Source organism: Haliaeetus leucocephalus, unplaced genomic scaffold, assembly GCF_000737465.1.
Source record: "Haliaeetus leucocephalus isolate CR32 unplaced genomic scaffold, Haliaeetus_leucocephalus-4.0 Scaffold848, whole genome shotgun sequence".
NCBI classification, from domain to species: domain Eukaryota; kingdom Metazoa; phylum Chordata; class Aves; order Accipitriformes; family Accipitridae; genus Haliaeetus; species Haliaeetus leucocephalus.
Genome location: NW_010973284.1, coordinates 2,137,043 through 2,159,137, shown reverse-complemented (window position 1 = coordinate 2,159,137; position 22,095 = coordinate 2,137,043). Strand labels below are relative to the sequence as shown.

The following is a 22,095-nucleotide window of genomic DNA, read 5'->3' as shown; positions in this document are numbered from 1 at the left end:
CTACAGAAACACATGCTACTTGAGGGAGCAAAGATGAGACAAGTTCTTCAAATTATTCCTGGCTCCTTTATAGCACATTATCACACCTCTCCATTTCCCCTTTCTTTAGATAAAAATAACAGTAGTTGCCTGTAATTGAGATCTACAGCTAAAATAATTATTAAAATTGCTAGGTATTTCAAGTTGTCATATTAATGATTCTTTGATAAGAGTTTAGTAACTCTTTTCTCATTTTTAATTTCTAAGTCATTCATTTACCTATAATAACTGGGTTTTTTTGAAATTCCACATCCCTCCTTCAAAGTCAAAATCCATTTAACTGTCACCTACATACTCATATCTTGTCTTTTATTTCACATTATGAACTCTAGCAAGACTAAGTTTTCTTTTTCTTCTCTCTGGAGGAGAGAGCCTCAACTGCTCTAAAGTTACAGCTTGCAAACCAGCTTCAGTGAAGCGAGGGCCGTTTCTATATGGCTGAGAGCTGCGCTGCCCTCGTGCTTAGAAAGCACCATGTGGACGGGCAGTAACAGGACTTTTTAGTAAATAGCACTGTGCTTGTATGCTGTTGACAGATGTTCATGCTTTGTCTCAGCCTCACGTTATCATTCGATAGTTTCCCCTTCTTACGGACACTTTAGAGGAAAAAGAGGTTTGTCAGAAGTAATATATGGAAGAAAAACCGTAGGTAACTAAATGAGATGGTCTGTTTTCCCTACCAGTGAAAGATTCTCATTGCTGTTACCTTAATTAAAAACTGCATTGTCTCTTCCCTCAAAGGTAGCCAGAAGCACAATGACAGTTTTACAATATACCCATCACCAAGCAAAAAGTGTAGAACAGTGGCAAGAGAAGGGCAAAGAAGGAATAATTTTAAGTTTCCCTGACAAAATTGCATAAATTGCCAAAATGAAAGTGCACTGTTTCTGTTGACTTTTTTTGTGCTGGTGGATTTTGCCCTCTGTAAATAAGGAGAGGACAGACTTATTTTAAAGACAAAAGTCTTTCCAAATATCTATATACATAGATATTTATATGTATAAAAATATAGATATGTAATGCCTCTATGATGCTAAAAAAATAAAAAGTATTATTTCCTTTATCTGTGCTAAGCTGTAATGGCACTACAAGAGTTAATTCTTTAGAACAGCAGGCTGTAAAAGGAATAATCCTGTAGGAAATGCGGAGTGCATTATTTCTTTAGTGATCTCTGCTTCCATGGAAACAATTTCTCGGCACAATTCTAAATCTCATAAAAATAGGGCACGAGGTCTATGTAAAACAGCAAGACATTTCCAATTAAACAACCAGAATGCTTTTATCTGGGCCATTAAATACTTTGTCCCGTATCAAATATGATTACAGTGTTCACTGGGATGTTAACAACCAGCTACTTCCCATGCGCCAGCTCTGCGGGTCCGGATGAAGTCACCCCGCACGCATCCTGACGTCCCTTGCCTCTGCAGCGGGGTTCGCGGCGACAGCACAGCACGTTCCCGGCCCCTTGCAGATGCCGGGGCGCACCGCTCTGCCACACCGTGCCTTTCAAGGTGTGCTGTCCACCTCCGTGCTGCTTGCTTCCCACCGCCGCAGCATCTCCTTCCCCCGCACACCACCGTGTCCTCATAGCTAAGTAATGCCCAGCAGACCAAATCCTCTGCTAGCACAGCAGGAAGGAGTTTGTCTGGCTTCTGCTGAAGGCAGAAATACAGCTAGAACCAACACCCTCAAATCAAATTTGGGTAATGAATACGGTTGGTTGAAAGGTAGTCTGATGATCGCCTTCAGAATTCACTGGAGTTGCCCAAGAAAACAAACCCGTTACATTACTTACTTTAGTGATCCTACAGCCAGGATTCTCTCTGTGAAAACAGCGTGGAGAATACCCATCTACCATCCTGGCGCCCCTGCCACGAAGCACCACTGGATAACTTTTGGAAGGAGACTAAAGCAGAGGGTTTGTAAGCACAAATGAGAGAAACAAATCTATACCAAGGTACACAGCTACTGCCCATAAAATTTAATCACTGACCAGAAGTTCCCATGCAATACTACTACCAAGAACAGTTTTGCTCTTAGTCCAAACCCCGTTTTGTATCAGCTGTGACAACGCTCCCTCTAGTGGCTGTGGAACTGCGTTGAATCACCGGGTTATTGACACTGACTTGGAGTAAATAACCAGATCTGATGCTCGAGACAAGAAGCTATTACAAATACGGAACACACCTTTCAAGACACTGCATACACAGTCTTTATTAGCAGTCTCCTGTACACAATCAGTCAGGAATATCAAAGCAGCAAGCAAAAGGAAAAAAGAAAACAAACATCAATGGCAACAGTGTTAACTTTTTGTTTGGCTGGGTTTGGTTTAGTTTGTTTGTTTTCCTCAACTGAATTGTTCTTGGGAAGTTACTTATTTAAAAAAATATGGGCATTACCCCTCCCCTGGAACACGAGGCTTATATCCCTGTGAAGAAGCACTGCTGATAACTGGGACAGCAAAACTTGACTTAGCCAACAAATGCCCATAAAGGGTATTTGCCAAAAGTTACATCTTGGGGATTTGGGGGCTTTTTTGTTTGGGTTTTTTGTTTTGTTTTTTTAAACTGTTGACTCTTCCAGTTTAAATTGTATCATTCTACTTGCTACTCAACCATTTCCCACCTCCTGAACAACAACTTGGCAAGGTGTAACAGCTGGTCTTACATAAAGGAATAGCGTATGAGTCCACACAGGTACATGGAAACAAAGCTAGCATAAAAAGAATTGCTGGATGGGGAAAAAAAAAAAAAAAAAAAAAAAAAAAAAGAGAGCTTCCCCCAAAATATTTAATGCCTTATATGCGTTTGGTAGCAAAACTGGTAGTATTAGTAAAATGGATTTTTATCTTCTTAGAAGCATGCAACTTCCAAACTCGTATTGTTAACTGCACAGTCAAAATAAATTACGAAGAGTAGGTTAGTTCTTTCCTGCCAACAAAATTATTACTTAGCATCACAAGTGTGGTCTTTCCAATTCACATACAGTATTGGGTGATAATACTGGATTAGGATGGTCTAGCAGTTTTATTTCCTCCCACACCACCCTGCTAATGAACTCTTACAGAATCTGGAGTCTTTGTGTGCATGTCAAAGGCTCAATACTGCACCACATCCTCTTCTCAAGAGACAAACTGCTTCAAGTATGTTTTACTCAAAACTTTTCTTACATAACATCACTGTTAAATCCAATGAATACAACTGTAGTACTTTAACTCATTTTAATCATTAAATAGAGAAGCAGCCAGCACATTGTTACCACTACTGGGTTAATACTGACATCCATCCTTAAATGCCTGGAAATAGACTGTATGTGGACAAAGAACATTATCTACTTCCTATTGCTGTTACACAAGAGGTTCAAAATTCTCTTCCTACAAATCAGAACTAATTACAGCTTTTAGTACATACATTTACACCGTGTGATTTTTCTAGAAAGTAACCTATGCAAAACTCCAAAAGAATACCTTACACCGCAGACCACAACTAAGTAGGGAAGGAATGCTTTCTCACCGAGAGTGTAGCTCAAACTAGAAATACAGAAAACCATGCAATATTTTTAATTAGGAAGTCCCAAAGATGACATTTTAGAATATATGCAGTCTGAGTCAGCATGCCTTATAGAGATGGATACACCAAGTATGTAAATTATACATAGTAGTGGGATCTAAAGCTGCGCACCAGCAGATCTGAACATAGAAGAGAGCATAGAACATTCACCGATATTTTTAAGTCCACAGCTCTTGCATCTGCATTGGGAGAATCACTGAGTATCAAGGGCTCACGTTTTCATACAATCAGGTTCTGCACCTTCCACTTAGTAACAGAAAGAGACTAACATTTTACAAGGTGTTACAAAAAAGTAATGTTAACCTCCTGCAAAGGGGTTCCCTCCGTGGGATGCAACTCTACTCTTTTAAAGCTTTTCAAACTCCTTATACAAATGAAAAGCTGAAGTTAAAAATGTAAACATATAAAATCTTAAAATTCCATTTGTGTTATGTAGAACTAGATATATACAGTTGGTTTTTTTTTAAATAAGAATCGAGTCCATTGTCACCCCTCTAGATGTAAACTCAAGGTCTTGCTTGCTTCATGTTCTCAAATACATTTTAGACCTCTCTGAGAAACTTTGCCCAAGATAAATCTGTGTAAATAGTAATAACTGTATACGAGTCAAGTTTCCTCATGAATCAGAAAGCAAAATTTTAAGCACATTATTTCTATAAAGATTCACAGTGATATAGCTCATGAAACATTTCCAAGTTGCAATCAAGAAACTTCTCAATCAAGATCAATCTGTTTATGACTAAGTTATCTGAATATAGACTTGCATGAAATTATAACTGAAGAACTGATAGAAACCAATGTGTTTTCTTATTGAGCTGCACATTACAGAGAAGACTCTGGATATAAAAGTTGGTGGGTTTGGTTTTTTTCTTTAAATTAAAGACAAATACTTTTCTGCTTGTTGCACTCAGTTTGCCATCAATCAAGAGCTCTTGTTTCCACAGGAAACAGTGGCAATTAGAAGTGGACAAATCACAATGATCTGGCGGAACAACATAACATCTCCCCATAGAACGGAAGATCAGAAAGACCGCAACCTGTAATAAGACAGGAGTTACCATTTCCACTGGAAACAAGCACAACCACTGCTGAGAAGTCATGAAAACTTGCCAGCTTTTTCTCCCCAATATAGAAGCAAGATGGCAAAGAACATGCCAAAAAGCTACTTGACCACGGGGATCAATGGGCAGGGAATAAAAATCAAATGACATATTAAACTACAACTGAATAAAACTTTAGACTGGATATCAGGAAAGTTTGAAGTCAATGAGCTACAAAATTTTCATTTCAGTTAAGTTTCTCTTTTGTGAATTCATTCAAACTTACAATCTCTAAAGCGTCAAGGAACAAATTCATTCCAAGTTAGATGTGTACTGGTTAAAAAAACAGAGAAAATTCCCAAAGTGAAAGACTTGAGAGAGGACAAACTCTCCTCGAAGACTGAAGCACAGTATTCTTGCCAGGTGGTCCTTCTTCCCAAATGGCAGGCTGTTGGTCAATCAATTAATTCTGTGGCACTCATTTTTTTACAAAATGTTAGTAGTAAGCATTCCTCGTGTAGTCAGGTCACACACATTAGGAGTTTTTCAAAGTGTGTTTAAACCGTAACAATAAGATGACCGTAGATTCTGTAACAGTTACCATTAAAATGGATAATAATTCTGAAAGAGTTGACATAATGGGGAAGAAGAGAAGAAAAGGAAAAAAATAAAGTCAAAATTCCATAATTTTGTCTTGTTAAAGGCATCACACTGGCAATTCATTTGAACATTCATTCTCAGTTTCTCCAGCACTACTCTTTTTCTCACTCTTGTATGTGGAAAGGAATAAGTTTTCAATCTGAGTTAAGAACTCTTCAGCAATGAAGCAGTTTGCTACCTTGACCAACGTCTTCCTCATGCACTCCAAAAGCTAGTCAAAAGAAAAGGAGATTTTTTAAAAATTGTCATATTTCCTGAGTTTATTTATTCTAGCTGGTAAGTATTCCAAAGGGATTTTTATTTATTTATTTAGGATTAACACTACAGAAAGTGTTCAACTGTACAATATAAATTTTAGAAAGGAACAGTCACACAGGAACACATGGGTGATTTAAAACCAATTCTTTAAAACCAATTACACAACAGCTAAATTCAAGAGTATTCTACCAACTCAATTTTAGATTTAAGCTGTTTATAAGCAAAGTCATGTTGAGAGGGAAAAAAAATTAAGATGTGGGTAATCACTGTGTATGTGTTTTCTGTTTATGTCTTTTGCTTTGGGCAGATTTTCTGTCTTGTTTGTGCAATTAATGTTACAGCTGTAGTTATTTAGAACTTCATAGCAATGACGACACTGACTGGAAAATTGAAGTTCTCACTTCTGCATGACAATCATAGCACAGCACTACTTTACTTATCGAACAAAGGACTAGGAAGTTCAGATCTGCTCTTGAAATGCATGCAGCTCTCGACACCTGAAGCATACAACATGCTGAGAAGAGACATGATTAATTTGCCATTCACTCTTCTCCAGATTGAGGTTAAAACCCGGTATCAGCCCCAGCTCTCTCAAACGAGCATCCTTATGTTCGTTGTGTTTGTAAATAAATAAGCTGCACCACAGAAGTCATTTATTGCAATTAGCTTACATCTCTGATTTGTAAAAACGTGACTTCAGGTGACTTCTCATGGTATGAAACAGAATTGTATTTAAAAAAACATTTAAAATTAAAAAAGCTAAAAGAAAACTTACTTTCTGCAAACAAGTCAGGTCAGAATCTCTATGAAAAATTTTATCCATGGGGACACTGCTGTTGAAAGAAAAACAAGTAGTAGTGCTGTAGAAAGCAGACACACATCTGTGTTGAGACATCAATAATAAGCATGCAAAAATTCTAAACCGGCTATTCTTTATAATACAAATAGACATGTACCTATGGCAGAATCTGTATTTTTCAATTATCCATCGTGTTTTTTCAAATATTAATTCCCACTGAGGTTCCTCCAACATCTGCTGTACTTCAAATTTGTAGGGCAGGCCTGTAATCAATTGAACATGATTATTCAGTGTTTCTAAGACACTCAACTTTTTTTTCCTTTCTTTTTTAGTTTTAGGTGCAATCCCTTCCTTCCCCGTAACTGTTCATAATTTACTACTGACTGCAGAAGTCTGCAGTCCTGTTACTTGCCAATGTTAAGGAGGCTAAAGTAAAAGTATGACATATTTTGGATTCCAAATTTAGTTTTGGTGGGAGTAGGGAACAAACCTGTTCTCCTCCCTGCCCTCGCCAATTCCTCATGCCATAAGGAAGCACACAGAAATCTACAACGTAACAGGAAAACAGCAAAATGAATTGAGTTTTTATAACTTATTATCACTTCTGTAGTCTCTCTAAGATCTATGTGCTTATTACGTGAATAAAAAAAGATTTTGGTTTTTGTGTATGAACTGGCTGATGAAGTGGCTGACTATTGTTCTAGATTTCAGAGGAATTTTGCTCTTAAAAGGAAGAAATTATTCCAGTTTATTGCAGCTGGGGGAAGAGGAATTTATAAAGTATTCTAGAGGAACACCAGAAAATTACTTGCAGAACACAATTCAGTTACCAAACATCAGGGAGAAAGAAAGAGCCTGTAAATTTCAGTAAGTCATTTAAAAAAAAAAAAAAAGCGCCTTTCCAGGCCTTTCATAAGAATTTAACGAGATGAAACGCATACTTTCCAACTAGACCTCAGAGTAAGTGAAAAGAAAGCAATAAATACAATTTGCTATTTGAGTACATCTTGAACGTGAGAAGTTGTTCAGTGCAGAATGCATTTCCAAGAGTAAGAATTAATCTATAGAAATATTTGTGGCTCTCATGAAATACTAATTTTCATTCATTTGCACAGTACTGTAGCACTACTGCTATGGTATAACTTTTCCAAAGAGCTAGAGGAGATACCATTTTTTAAAAAGCTGATTTCAGGAGTTAAACATAAATACGAAGTTCTCTCAGACAGAAAACCTATGTGACCAAGAAAACATCTACTTCTAAGGGCAGGTAAAGTTTCTAAGTATTTTAACTCCACACCACAAGGGTGGGATGCATGGGAAATGAGGATAAAATTACGGTACTATCAGTATGGTAAACAGGAATTACTGCACAGATGTGGCCACCACTTCACTTCCCCCAGGAGCATGGAGCAAGTTTCCAGACAGATGGTCTCCCTTGCTTACTTCCACAGGAAAAAACAGAGGGGGAACTGTCGGCTCACACAGCCTCTGCTGCCGCATTGCCAAGAAAACGGGAAACCTTGGAGTTTGGATGCAGAAATCAGGACTTAAATGGGGGCGGGGGGGGGGAGAGATGAGGCAGCTACCATAACCACAGACTGTTATCATGGGAATTTTCCTCAAATTAGTGTCAGGGAAGGAGCAGAAGATCTGATCATCACTTGAAATACCACAGGTTTTATACAAGAGGTTCTTAACTATTCAAGAAAGGAAAACATCCCGTTTTCATGAAATGCCGATGACATTTTTGATCAAGAACTTGTTGCCTTAGGTTGGGATTCATGCCAGCACAGCATTTCATCTTTCCTATCTTGTGTTTTCCTGGACAGCTGGCAAGTTTGATCCTTTGACCTTCTGAACGCTAAGTTACTCAAATAAGGATTTTTGGCCGCTATAGCAGCCGATTCTTTGCTATTACATTTCTGTCTCCTCGATCAGAGGATCTGTTCAGAATTTTGTAATGCAGCAAAGTCTAAGTAATACAGGTGAAGCATTTTCTCAGCTGTTTGTATGGATACTGTATGTACCTAACAGTGACCCTTGCCCCAACCCTTTAATTTCTTTCACAGATTGTGGGAAATACTAATACAGAAAAACAACCTTCTATCTATTTATACCTGTACGTTCTTGTCACAACAGCATGGACTACTTGCAGGATTACTCTTTAAGTGCAATTCCTGGTTTTCTACAGCACAAGTTACTAACTTAATACCTATTTCTCAAGTTCAAGAATAGACAACATTTTGCCCCCTAGTATCCAAAAGGAAAAGAAAAATTAAGACAATGGATAAAGTATCGGTACTTACGGTAGGAACCGTCAGAACTGATCTCATCGCTAATTACTAGACAAGTAATCTGAGAATATGGAAGAGGATTATTTCGGTTGTAAGGACTTATAATCATTCCAATGAACATGGCACCACCCCTGGAGAAATAACTCTAAAAAACCAAAAAAACCACAAACACACAAAAAGAATTCACATCCAAGAAATACAACCTTTTTCAAAACAGCATTCTGAAATTAAAAAAAGTAAAATTTACGTCAATTTATGAATAAACTGATTTTCAGATGCATTAGAGCAATAACGTGTATTAACACTGTAAATACTAGGGAGGCTTCAGGGTTGTTGGGTTTTTTTGCTACTTATTTGTTTTTAATGTACAGACCAGCAAGTACCTGGTATTTAGCCTGCGTGTCAATATCTCGTATTGAGGGGTTGGGGTCAAAGGCCGGGTGGGAATGGTACCACCCAATAACACTGTATCCTCTGGCGGCCAGCGTTTCCGAGGCCTGCGTCTGAGATACTGGATCCATCTCGCACTGCAGGCCTGTACTGAGACTATTGCACGGCTCTGCTGCACAAACCTGTTAAAAAACAGTCTTCAGCTAGATAAATGCAAGAAATCTCCAGCGGTGAAATAAAATTTAAAGAATTTTAAGAGTCATATACCAGATCTTCCTCAGGATAGAGTTGTCAGGCCAACACTTGAACACAAGCCTAACCCTAACATTTCAAGATTACAGTAATTAACTTAAATATATTTAAGTAGTTGCCCTTCAGAAATAATATTTACATCTATTCAAATTATATATATTACCCTAACAGTTTAATATTTTACAGAAAATGTAAAAAGACAAACACTTACTTCTACAATTTTATCAGCTTCAGAGTATCTTCCACCTAGCAGCCCTATTACTTCTGCCATAGACACATGAGAGTGCTGAAACAATATTAAACAATCATTAAAGTCCAAGTTGTAGAACTTCTCCCAGTTTTGATCTGCACACGACAGAATACATTGGCATCACAGCTACAAGTCAGTAACTTCTCAGTCACATTCAGAAGGAAAACTTAGGACAGGTAAAGATTCTCAAATACCCAGTGTTTCAATTTAAAGCAAACAGAAAATAAGATGGTTGCTTATTATATATACGCATGTATATGGTGCATTTGTATAACACTTCCATCCATGAAGCAACGCTAGCTTCAAAAACTGGAGCCTGTGCAATGCTGTGCTGAACAACTGCACTAGTTTTGGTACAACCTGTTGTTACTAAAAACCACACACATTGCTTTATAAACACAAAATTAATTCCCAGACTAGTAGAAAATGAACCCGGAAGATTTCAAAATGGCAGCTCATTTTAGAAAGTAGCTTTAAGCAAATTACATTTAAAATATGATGGAGATTAGTAAGTAGTAATGCTCTCATTAGTTTTTCTAGAAGGTAAGTGGTTGTACGCTAAGCACAATATAAAACAACTTTACTCTTTTAGAGGCTTTATTTAATACTAGATTCTCACTTCTAGGTCTGAATAGAAAGAACTCTCTCTCAATCACCTTATGTTGCCCGTTAAAAAACCAAAACCACAACATATACGTCATAATTTTTTGAAAATAAAACTTAATTCTCACCAAATCCATTATTAAAAGTGCTTCGGAAGACACTTTCACCTGAAAAGGTTCCTGAAATGATAAACACAATAATGAGCATAAGAAAAGTAACCTAAGTAATAAAGCATTCTTGATTATTCACTTGTAGGTACATACCTGTTTTTCTTCAGTGAATAAACAGCACGGTATCAGCTGAAAGGGATCAAAGGAACTATAAAATGAAAGAAAATTTCTCTAAAGATGTAGGACAGTCAGGAAACTTTTCAAGTTTCCTGCTGTCTCCTTGGCAGAGGAGGAATAACCTTATTTTCTTTACTGGATTTTCTCATCCCACACTAGGATGACTTCTACCAAATACAGAAACTTCAGTACCCACACTCCTGAATTTTAATATGAAACATTTGAAATGCATACGTGTTATTTCAGACCATAATACATAGGAATGATTTGCAGTGTTCCAGCCTGACACTACCCAAGACATTTCTTTCATTTCTAGAAGATCTATGTTTCAACATGATGTACATCAAATACCTTTTTATTTGTCTTGAACCTTTAGAAGATTTTGCAGGTTTCAGTTTTTCTTCTTCTCTTCTTCTTGCTAATTCTTCAGCAGACAGATGCTAAAAACATTTAAAAATAAAAAGTGCCTTAATGTCTTAAGTGCTGTTTCAGTAGTGATTCCAAAACCAGCCCAGAATAAATTCTTGACATCAGTGTCCTCTTGAAATGCTATCAATTTGTGTGTGTTACAGGACTACTCAAGATAGAGGGCAATGGCCACAGCAGAATCAGTGTGAAAGTAATGACAATCAGAGATCTAGACCACAAGATGCCTGATGAGAGAATTCTTACATTCTCCAAGTCAATCAAATTCAGTAAAATCACAACCCGTATCGCAAACCATGCATAAATGCAAGTGTGGTAATTAAGGAGAAAGTCTGCCGCTACAATCCGTGGCCAGAATTTATCAGGACATCTCTTTAGGGATGAGTGTTTTCAAACTTTATTTCCATCCAAATACGTATTTTGCAGAAAGTGTTGGAATTATTAGCCACAGCAACTCATGTTGGCATTGTAACATTATGAAAGTAATTGTTACAGATACTTAGTACTGAAGGTTGCAGATTTAAGTGGTTTTCTATATGAGAAAAACAGGATGTTTACAGTTCTTCGCTATTTGTATAATTTGAAATTGTAGGAATGGACGAGCAGGTATTTTCTTTCCAAGTCTTCTGTAAAGAACGAATTTTTCTAAGCACTTCATAAACCACAGTATTTCTGGGCATATTTCTAGCAGCAGAATTAATATTAGGAACTTGTATCACCTGCATTATCAGCACAAAGAAACCATATTGGACTGAAAAAATAACATTTAAATCTTATTCTCCTATCCCCTACTGTTAGCTTTAGGAAGGCAGTTAACTGAAAATAAAGGGTCATGAAATCTGCTACAAGGCATGGCAAAGAGCTTTACAGGCATAAAACAGAGTAGATACGTGCTTACAACACGAACACCTTTGTAAACACCAAAGTAGTTGTATTTATCAGCAGCAAAAAGATGTGACAGCTGCTCCATTATTTTCAAATTATTGCTTCCACAAAGAGAGGTTAAGTACCTATTACACAACTGTTTCCCTTGTATATTTGATGCAACACCACCTGTTAGCAATTAGCAAAAATTAATTCTTCAAGGAAAGTTTAAAAGACAGAGGGTTACCTCAAATGTCTGTCCTTCCAAATCCTTTGCATCACACCAGTTTCCCCAAGGGTCTCGCACTCGCCGTCTTCTTGTACGCTGCAGCAAGCAAATCAACACGAGTCAAGGATCTTACTCCAGAAAAAACTGCATTTACTTCATTTAATCAGCCATAAGAACATTGTCCAAAAGTTTACTAACACTACGACCTATTTCCAGAAAAGAAAGAACACCCCGGAGTTCTGTAGAATTAAGTAGTTCACAATCTGTCATGAAATATCATCAGTGAAGTTTTCAGTTTTTAAGGCTGTAAAGCGTAACACCTGGTTGACGTTCCATGGATTATCAACACCTCTGACAGCAACACTGCATTATTATCCAGCTCTGAATTATAGCTCAGATAATACAAAAAGCAATAAAACCAGTATGTTTACACCTAGTGTATGCTACAGTTCTTTATAATTCTTTTTAGAGGGATTGATTTAGTTTTCCTCTCAACCGATTTATTTTGCTGTGAAGTACTTAAAGATGCTACGTTAAATATGAATATGGAAATTAAATCTGGCAAGCTTTGATAACTCATGTAGTTATGAGTTACTACTGTACTTAATTGTGTACTTTAATTGCATGCATACACCTACTATATTTAACAGTTAAAATGCAAGCAACTTAATCACCCACTACCAGTAAACTCCACTATCTTCTGGCTAATTCAGGCTAATAAATGATGGAGGGGTGAGCAGGGAAGGGTTAGGGCTGCAGGGAAAAGGCTGAAACACAATCATAGTTAAATACCTGAACAGAAATCAAATGTGTAAGATAGCAGAAGTTAGGACAGACACCTGTCAGATAGCGGAACTTGAACTTAGACTGATACTCGAATTACAGCGCATGCTAATGAAACCGCAAACTGAACGAGAAGAGAAATTTCCTGAGATGCCCTAGCTTGAAAATGAAAATTGAAACGACCTTCATGCTGAATGTTTTCTGCTGCCTCCCCTCGCCACACCCCTCACCAAGACGTACCATGGACTGCAAGCGCTGAGCAAGCTGGTATGCTTCCACTGTGTCTTTGCCTTCTTTGGATCGTGTTTTATCAGCTGGTTGCGGTCGGTTATAGACAGCCTGTTCTACAGGATACAGAAGAGAGATACACTGTACTTCAGTAAAGTAGGAAGCCACTTATTACTGGTACAGAGCAAAGAATGACATAGATAAGTGGTAATGACAAATGCCATAAAGAAAAAAGCAACAACAAAAAACCCCCGCAGTGAAAAGACATCTCTTGATGGTCATATTTACTGACTGATTATATAGCCCTCTCCCACTATCACAGCATTTCTAAACAGGAAAAACTCCTTCCTTACTATTAACTAATTTTTAATAACCTTTACTTTAGACAAAATGTATTTGCAGGACATTCCTCCTCTCCTAGGTAACTGTCATTCAGCTTTGGACCAAAATCAATCCAGAGACTCTAAAACAAAGTTAAGTTATAGGTGTATATATACTTTTAACGTGTTGCCTAATTTTAACATTTGAATCTTGTAAAAGCTAGCCCTGAGGATGAAGACATTGTTTTTTATTTAGGAAATAGGTATAATTCAGTGTGGGAAAAGAAACAATTACTTGAATTCTGTCTTACACAGAGGGAGGGCAGAACTTCAGATACAGCAGCTATCAAGAAAAAAAAAAATCCAACACTGGACACACAGAAAAGCACAAAACAAAAAACCCCCACCCCATCAGCTGGTGTGCGATAAACGTGAAGTGGGGCGGCGGGGGGGGGAGAAGAAAAAAAAGAAAAGGTCTTGTGTAAAACCAAAAATCCATAATCCTGTAAGCAGGTTACAAACTCCTCTAGATTTTCAAAGGTCACGAGAGACAATCTGCTCAGAAGATCCTTCCTAGTAAGGATTAACATGTATCCTTCTGTGTGAGCAGTATACCCTAACATTAAGCAGTCCTTCAACATTAATACCAAAATAGGCTACAGCCATACAGGTTGGAACACAGCTATACTCAACACAGTCCAAACAAAGATTCTCTTCTACAGAACTTAAATGTAACAACAATTACTATTTAAGACATTAAGAATATAGAGAAGTTGGAAGATTATCCACATGGATGCTTGATTCCAATTAAGTGCAGTCATTCGCGCTTCAATGAAGTGAACTTATGACTTTTCTTTTAAAGACACATCTACTAACCTTAACGTTCAGCCTTCAAATGAAAACATGCATTTTAACTAAAAAAACCCCTGACAATCAACAATAGATATGTTCAGCAGGTCCTGATTAGAATTTAAGTTCTGAACTGATTCCAATAAAAATACCTACCACAGCCAAAGTTAATTGCTCCTATTAGTTCCAAGTATGTGTGGATCCGTCCAATGCAGTTAACATCACCGCAGTTCTTAAGGCCTGGACGTACCGAAGTCTTATTCAGGTATTTGGGTTTACATCTCTCCCTAAAATAAAGTATAGCACGTTGCCAAATAGTAAAACAAATCATGGCAGGAGAAAGGAATTGCATGACTTAAGCTGAGGTTAAGATGAGCCACTGAAGGGTTTTTTTCCCCTCTGCAATGCACGCACTACACGCCACTACGCAGGGCAATCACAGCAAAAATATAAGCTTCAGAAAACGCATACAATTTATTTTAGGGTTATCCATACACATTCATACTTAGGCAGAGTGAAACTTATGTTCCATGCGTTACAACAAACTCTTCAACACGACTGGTGCCAGGAAACAATGAATTACTTGGAAGTACTATGATACTGTTAAACTGATAGAAGAATGTCTGCATTAGATTTGTCTAAACAGCTCATATAATCATAGGATTCCTTGGTGTAATAAATAAGCCTGTTTTCACTCTCTATGCACTTACAACTTGCTTTTAAACTGATACTGAATCATTTCAGTTCAACACTTCTCTGGTATGAAATTTTAGAGTTTCTTTACAACTAGAATAAGCTGTCAATACAGAAGACAACTGAATGAGAACAGAGTTAAACTCAGCAATTTGCTCTACTTAAAAGCAAGCTAACCAACACAACAAGCCCACAAACCAAAACTAGTAACAGAACAAACTGTATTTTGAGCCTGCTACCACAAATCACTAAGGTTCCTTAAACTGATTCTTTGGAGATGGAACATAAAATATTCAAGTGTACAAGCACTACTCCACATTGATTCTTAATTTGAAGTATTTTTTTGGTCAACACTTTGCTCTAGCACAGACTATTTCTTCTAGCTGCCGTTCTGTAAAGGCAGTACACAATGCTGCAGACCTCATTACAGAATTAATTTAATCGTTTATTTTGAGGGACCATTTATTAAAACCGTATATGCATTCTTACATATAGGATGACACAAATTGGAAGAAAATAACTTAACCAAAATGGATGCAGCTCATTCTGATATAGGACACGCATTTCCATAATGCTTCAAAGTATTTTCATTGCTTAGCTTCCAGAATGCCAGAAAAAAAACTGGGAAGATGCAAAAGCAGCATTAATAATCAGTGCTGTTCACTGGCAATCTTTATAATGAGACCATAAAATTAATTTTACTCTTTTCAGAAGTAAGCTATTAGTACTAAGTAGTGTTTTAACTACAACAAAGCAGGACATGAGTCATCTCAATCATTTATTTCAGTAAATGAAATTAATGCATCTTACCATTGATCCAAAATATAATTCCTAATTTTCAAATAACGCTCTGGTGTTTTGGCCTGGCGCCCTTCAAAAAATTCAGGAATAGCTTGCTTTTCTTCTTCCAGAATGATGCTTCTGTCAACCTCTGCTTCTTGATCAGGTGGCTTAAGCTCCTCTGCTTCTTCTTGATGATCTTCATCCACTTGGCAGGGGGAAGGAAAAAGCAATCCATTATCAGCCAAGTCTCTCTGTTCCTCATTACGCTCCTGATCAGTTACTCGTTTAGTACCACTAGATGTTACTAGTCTGCCTTGTTCAGCTTTCTCAACAGAATTATTGTATTGCTGGTAATCTAGGTTCACAGATTTGTCACCGTTCAGGTGCGGAGAACATGTTGCTGCAACACCTGGAAATACTAATGCATCCACTGTATCTTGCTTGGTATGTTGAAGATCCTCTTTAGCTAAAGAAATTGCAGAACTGTGTCCAACAGATGAAAAACCATGTTCCATTCCCTTCCTTTCTTCAACTGGACTTTTTGAAACAACAGATAATGCAGATTTTCCAGTTTCTTGCTGGAAGGTAGGAGAAAGTAGTTCATCCATGTCATCAGTTATGTCTACTTCTTCATCATCTGATAGCTTTTCAATTTTCACTGCATTCAGATTGGGATCTGCACGGCCTCTCAAGTTTCCAGACGACCACGCTTCTACCCTTATCCCATCTTCAGTGGGAAGACTGCTCCCACACTGACTTTGCTCTTCTTTTTCAGAATCACCATTTTTTGCCTTAGGAAAATATTAAATACTTTTAGGAGGGAAAAACAAAACAATCCCCTCTGCCTCCCAAATAGTCAGAACTATTTTACTTGAACAGCAGACATTCGGAAGTGTTTCTTCCTCATCTTACCCTTTTAATACATTTTAATCCATTGTGATTGACTTTTACACAGCATTATAGGTATACTTCTAGCCCAAGTGTAAATTAACATGTGTTTCCATTCAAAAAAACCTAGACAGTAGTAATTTCTTCTTAAATGCCCCTGAAGTCTCAAATGAGGCTAAAGCTAAAACTACAACACACAGTCGGAAACAGCTGTATAGTGGAAAACAAGTATTTTCAGACTAACAACCAACAGAATAAGAGACTACAATTATACTACATTTATTGTTTAGTTATACCAGCAATAAAAATACTGAAGTCATTCCAGGAATTTGAAATCACGTCTGACTTCACATTTAAATCTACAAATAAGCATATTCCACCTTTCTGAATATGGGAATAGAGTATGTACTTTAACAGCAGTACCCTGAAAAGACAGATCAAAAAGCAAGCTACAAGTACAACAGCATACTCGTCAAACAGCCTTTTTGCTAACTATAGAGATACTCCATTTACCTTGTTCTTAAAATACTGCCGAGCATAGCTCTTTACTTGTAGAACAGTACGACTTCCAATCAACTTGGCAATTTTCGTCCACCGGCGGCCAAATTTCACCTAGTACAACAAAGCACGTTTAAGTTACACAGATTCTAACATTCCAGACATTGCACTTTATGTGCCAGAAGAGTTTGAAAACTCAATTATTCATTACAAATGCACAGACAGTACAGCAAACCCATGGTGAGGAACCTTGCTGTTCATATTCTACCAAGAAGAAAATTGCACCCAACAGTAAGAATTACTGCTATTCTTCTTAACTAGAGGATCTTCTTCACCCAGTTCAGGTACACTATAAATTATGCTGCCTACTAACCCAAGGAATCCTACCGAAATGAATTCGTACTTGGCAAAGCAAACCCTGTTACGTTCAGCACTGTACAACCATGTAATCTCTAAAGACCTTACAACAGTAGTTAAAGGATTTCACTTTATTAGCTGATTTGCCTTAAGAACACGCTCTACTTCCTGTAGTTAACTACAGCATTATGATTGTACAGTTCATAAAGCTGTATATTTGAGATATTTTGTGATCTCAAATTGTAATCAGCCTCACATGAACAAAATCTGGTAAACAAAGCCATTTAGGGGGATTCATCAGTTTAAATCTGATTTATCATTATTACACTCTTAGTAGATGGCAATTATTCTTAACACATTAGAAGTACAAAAGCAGAAGCAGATCAATATAACATGCTTATTTATATTAATTATTGTTTTCCTATTTAAGATGAACTAATGACTTCTATTCAAAATATTACATATATAAACAAACTTACCAGTCCTTGTTCAAACAGTTCTTTTTCTTCTGATGTCCACTTTAATGAGTAGCTAGCTGATTTTGTAGGTGATCGCACCCTAGGAAAATAGGACACAGAAGTTAACGCTTTCTTAAAAATATACAAATCCCAGTAACTGAAGGCAACTTCTGACAGGAGGACTACTCCCCATCTTTGGTAAAACTCAAGGTATTGTTTTAAACATGAATGCGACTGATAAATAAAATACTGAGAATCATGTCAGGTTCTGCATCGCAAAGGAAGATTCAGGGCAACACAATATTCATCAGTAACTAACGGTACGGAAAGACATAAAAGAAGCACACAGAAAAGTTCAGGCAAGAAAGCCAACTAGAATTAACAGGGTGTGGTTTTGTTGTTTGGTTTTTTTGTTTGTTTTGGTTTTTTTTTTTTTCATAAGGACCACTGTGCTAAAAAAACCAAACTAGTTTACTACAGGCCTATTATTACATGCAACAGTATTTCTTCGTGTTGAAAGGTCTATTAAATAATTTTGTATAGCCAAACAAAATTAACTAAGGAGTTGTAACTTTTTTTTTTAAATAGTGTCTGGTAACAAAAAAAAAAAATCAGATGCCACACTTAAAAATGCAACTCAATCATTAAAATGTACATACATGACTTTTCCAGTTTTCTTATGTGGGCTGCAAATAAAAAACAAAGTGAAAATAAAAATTAGTAATTGTGATGCTGTTGCATATCTCAGCAAATCACCTTATTTGGGAAGGACTTTTCATTTCTTCTCATCTAATTGAGAATTTTTCCCAGAACACAGCTTACCTTTTCATAGATCTCTTCTCTGCTTCCTTTTGATTGAACCATATTTTTTCAGAAAGTGATTTATTAGATAAATAATATCTGAAATTGTTACTAAGTAAGTTTTCAAAGCATCAGAGATATTTGTACATGTGGGAATTCTAATAATCATATAAATTACACTGGTTCATAATTATTCAGCTGTAAAAGCAAGTACTGCACTGCTTTCAAAACTGAAATACACACTAATTTCACACCCTCCTATTAGCTTAATGCATAAGGAAGTGACATTTGACCTCTGAACCCCCATGCTCACTTTACTTTCAGCAAACTAGGTATCCTGTTTCTACAACAGCATTCTTCTTTTTTGACTTAGAAACCATACTAAAGTAATTTGCATCATATTGATACCTATGATGCTACCTGTTATATTGATTACCTATTTTCAAATTAAGACTCAATAATTCACCCTGTTAGGAAAACTTTAATTGCTTTATTTTCCCATTCCTCTATTACTTCATATTATTACTCTCAGTTACAAAAAGAACAGGAAAATAAACTAGCCCATGATTACTACTGCTATAGCCTGCCTAGTCTGCGAGGTCAACTTATGCCAGAAAAGCTACTACTGGACTAATTAAGGCAACACTATATTAAAAAAAAATAGAAATAAAAAAGCAGCAGCTGTTCCTTCCCATTTTCATCTTGCATGCTGGCAGAAGTATGAATGTAGCCAGACAAAATCAGACAGTAAACCAGTCCAAGTAAAGAACAATTCAGCAAAAAGAACTAGCTATTTTTAGCCAGATCAGCTGTGTGATCGGGTTCACTACGAAGCCGCACAAATAGCTGCATCAGCGCCATGCTGGAGGTGGCACTGAACAAGCAGCAGAAGTGGGGATGAATATCGCTATTTTTGGTGCCAGTGCCAGCTTAAATCCGACAAGCTTTGGAGTAATTTTCTGAAGAATCAGAAGCACCAGAGGAAGCTGCAAGCAGCTAGACGATTAATTCAGGGGTCCTCCTTGATTTCTGCAATCTACCTACAAGATAACAGTGCTTCAGTCATCTTAACAAGAAAAGATTTGTCCAGTTCCTTTGTGAACAGGAAGTTTTCTGTTATTACACAGGAAAATGTAGAAACAAATCAGCAAAAGGATACTCTTCTTCCAGCAACATTTTCTCAATGACAGCCCTGTTTTCTTCACTAATGCTGCTGTCCAATGTCCATGGCTGCAAACAATACAAATACATTTTAATATTTGAATTCTGTCACGCTGTTACTTGAATATCAAGAATGTATAATAGTTTCTAAAAGTAAACAAAAAGCGCTGGTTAAAAACCTAAAAGAGCATGTACGTGGAGGGAAGAAAATGGAGAAAACGGAAGTTCTGATAACCTTGCTAGAAGTACCATTCATTTAAAAAATACTTACGAGACTGTTGTCAGTTCTCCAAGATGAATAAAGATAGTGATCCTGCAGCAAGCTTGAAGCTGTGTTTTCACGACCTCTGAAAAAGATTCCAGTGTTCAAAATGACGCATACACATTCAAACAAAATGAATGCTGTCAGAGTGAAAATAATGGGGTAGTAAGTAACAAAAACATTAACAGAAGATGACAGAATTAGATACTAAAACTGAAACCATATAGTGCACACTATTATATAAATGTTACTCTCTTGTAATATTTCATTAGACATAGCATAAATCCCCCTCAGCGAGTCATCTTTTTTAGTAATCTCAGCAGCAACTCCTCACCTATCCCACTGCAGACTGTATGAGATATCAGTAAAACCCCGAATAGTAAAAATTCTCATCTGGAACAACTGAAGGCGGGAGGAACCATGTAAAATATACACAAACAAAAGGAGTCAGAATTTTATGGAAATATAAAGAACTATATTTTTAACATTAAAAACGTCATTGAGTTGTATTATCTCCACTTGACATTTCTACATCTTTCCCCCAACAAGGTAAAAACAAACCTGTTTTCCTCCTGAGGAGAGCTCATACTTACACAAGGTTTAACAGAATCCTACGATATGGAATTGTTAGTGATCTTATGGCCTTCATCCAGGTTATGCTTGATCTTTTCTGTAAATAACTACCTGTTACTTTTAGAAATCTGTCACTGATTAACATCACTGATCAACTTTCTTCTATTTTAATGCAGCATAAAATCTCCCTAGTAATTACTTGTTTTCAAAAATCTTTGCTTCCAGAACATTCAGAGGTTTCTGAAGACTAATTAGCCCTATATCCCCTACAGTGCTACTAAATTAAATTCACCTACTATTCTGATCTGCCTTGTGCCAGCAGTTCAAACCTCTCTTTATAGGTAAGCATAAATCCCCACGTACAGCCAGAAACCAATGGGACTCCTGCTTCTTTCAGAGCATATCAAGAAACGGGCCAGATCAATAGTCCCCTTTGCCCAGTATTCTGTCGCCAGCAGTGGCAGGCGCTACTTGAGGACAGCACACGAGTCCAGCCACCACCTCCGACACCGTCCTCCCATGCTCTCCCAGCACCTGCAACTGCTAGATTTGTAGTGTTACAACCGCTGCCCGTTCTCTTCCGCACCTGTTCACGGGTAAGGCCCCTTACCTGTGAATTTGTGGAATCGGTTCTCTGAACCTCCCTACGCTCGGTCTCCCAAACCTATCTGCCTCCACCAGTTCGCTACCAGTTATGCGACGCAGCACCTCTTGTCTATGTATTTTAAAGGACTCTCCTAGCAGCTTCACCAAGCGTCCGCACTTCACCTCCTGCTGGGTGCGACGACAGCAGTTCTGCGTTCCCCTCACCCCGGTAACATTTCACAGGCCCCATTCCCAGTGCCCGGCCCGAGGATGCCCCACACCGCCGCTCCCCCCGCCCCGGGCCCTCAAGGAGACTCCAAAGTCTCTCCCCTCAAGGGCCCGGCGGCGGGAAGCAGCAGAAACGGCAGCCCCCTCAGCAAGCGGCTTCCCTCCCCTCACGCCAACCCCGGCCGCCGCGGCCACGCAACCCCCCCACCCTCCCCGCCCGCCGAGGGGTGGCGATGAGGGGACGCGCTGACCGGATCGGCAGAGCTCCCAGCCCGCCTTACAGCCCTCACTCACCCCGGCACCGCCTCTCCGGGCACGGCCGCCGGGTCCCCTTCGATATCCACCTCCGGCTCCTCCGCCGCCGCCGCCATGACACCGGCCCCGCCGATCTCGCGAGAAGAAGCGGGCAGAGGGGGGCGGCGGCGCATGCGCAGCCGCCCTCAGTGAAGCTGCGCCCTGAGGAGAAGCCGGGGAGGAGGCGGGAGAGATGGCGCTGGGGTAGGCGGGGCGCGCTGGGCGGGCAGCTGAGGGCAGAGCCGGGAGCTGAGGGGCGGCTTCCAGGGGACGAGGGAAGGGTGAAGGGGTGAATGTCAGCCAGGGGTGGGAGATACGCGGTGGGGGGGAAAGAGCCAGCCTGAGGCGGGGGGGGGGGGGGGGGGGGCCGCCCC

General features: G+C 38.4%; 1 protein-coding gene across 4 annotated transcripts; it reads right to left on the bottom strand.

The window, feature by feature from the left end:
• Nucleotides 1–1,379: 1,379 nt before the first annotated feature.
• On the bottom strand, nt 1,380–21,805 carry MYSM1 (Myb-like, SWIRM and MPN domains 1). Of its 4 annotated transcripts, none has more exons than XM_010582319.1 (23): nt 21,722–21,805; nt 20,051–20,126; nt 19,778–19,848; nt 18,640–18,717; nt 18,477–18,503; nt 17,839–17,917; nt 17,018–17,116; nt 15,644–16,407; nt 14,297–14,427; nt 12,984–13,087; nt 11,979–12,056; nt 10,793–10,881; nt 10,418–10,472; nt 10,283–10,333; nt 9,513–9,587; nt 9,043–9,231; nt 8,672–8,804; nt 6,523–6,628; nt 6,342–6,399; nt 5,487–5,519; nt 4,499–4,645; nt 1,835–1,945; nt 1,380–1,712 (listed from the first exon to the last, which is right to left on the bottom strand). In XM_010582319.1, the coding sequence occupies exons 1-23, from the start codon at nt 21,796–21,798 to the stop codon at nt 1,380–1,382; spliced, it is 2,964 nt and encodes a 987-aa protein (XP_010580621.1). In that variant the 5' UTR covers nt 21,799–21,805. The 4 variants fall into 4 exon arrangements, with proteins under 4 accessions (XP_010580621.1, XP_010580622.1, XP_010580623.1 ...); XM_010582320.1 differs by having other exon boundaries at nt 1,380–1,694; XM_010582321.1 differs by lacking the exon at nt 18,477–18,503.
• Nucleotides 21,806–22,095: the final 290 nt, after the last annotated feature.

Bases quoted from the DNA above. Each gene is read 5' to 3' on its own strand.
- MYSM1 (XM_010582319.1), bottom strand. From the start codon at position 21,798: ATGGCGGCGGCGGCGGAGGAGCCGGAGGTGGATATCGAAGGGGACCCG. The intron at 14,428-15,643 runs GTAAGATGCATT...ACTTTATTTTAG, and splicing joins AATTATATTTTGGATCAATG to GGAGAGATGTAAACCCAAAT. The intron at 6,629-8,671 runs GTAAGTACCGAT...AATTGATTACAG, and splicing joins CAGTTCTGACGGTTCCTACC to GCCTGCCCTACAAATTTGAA.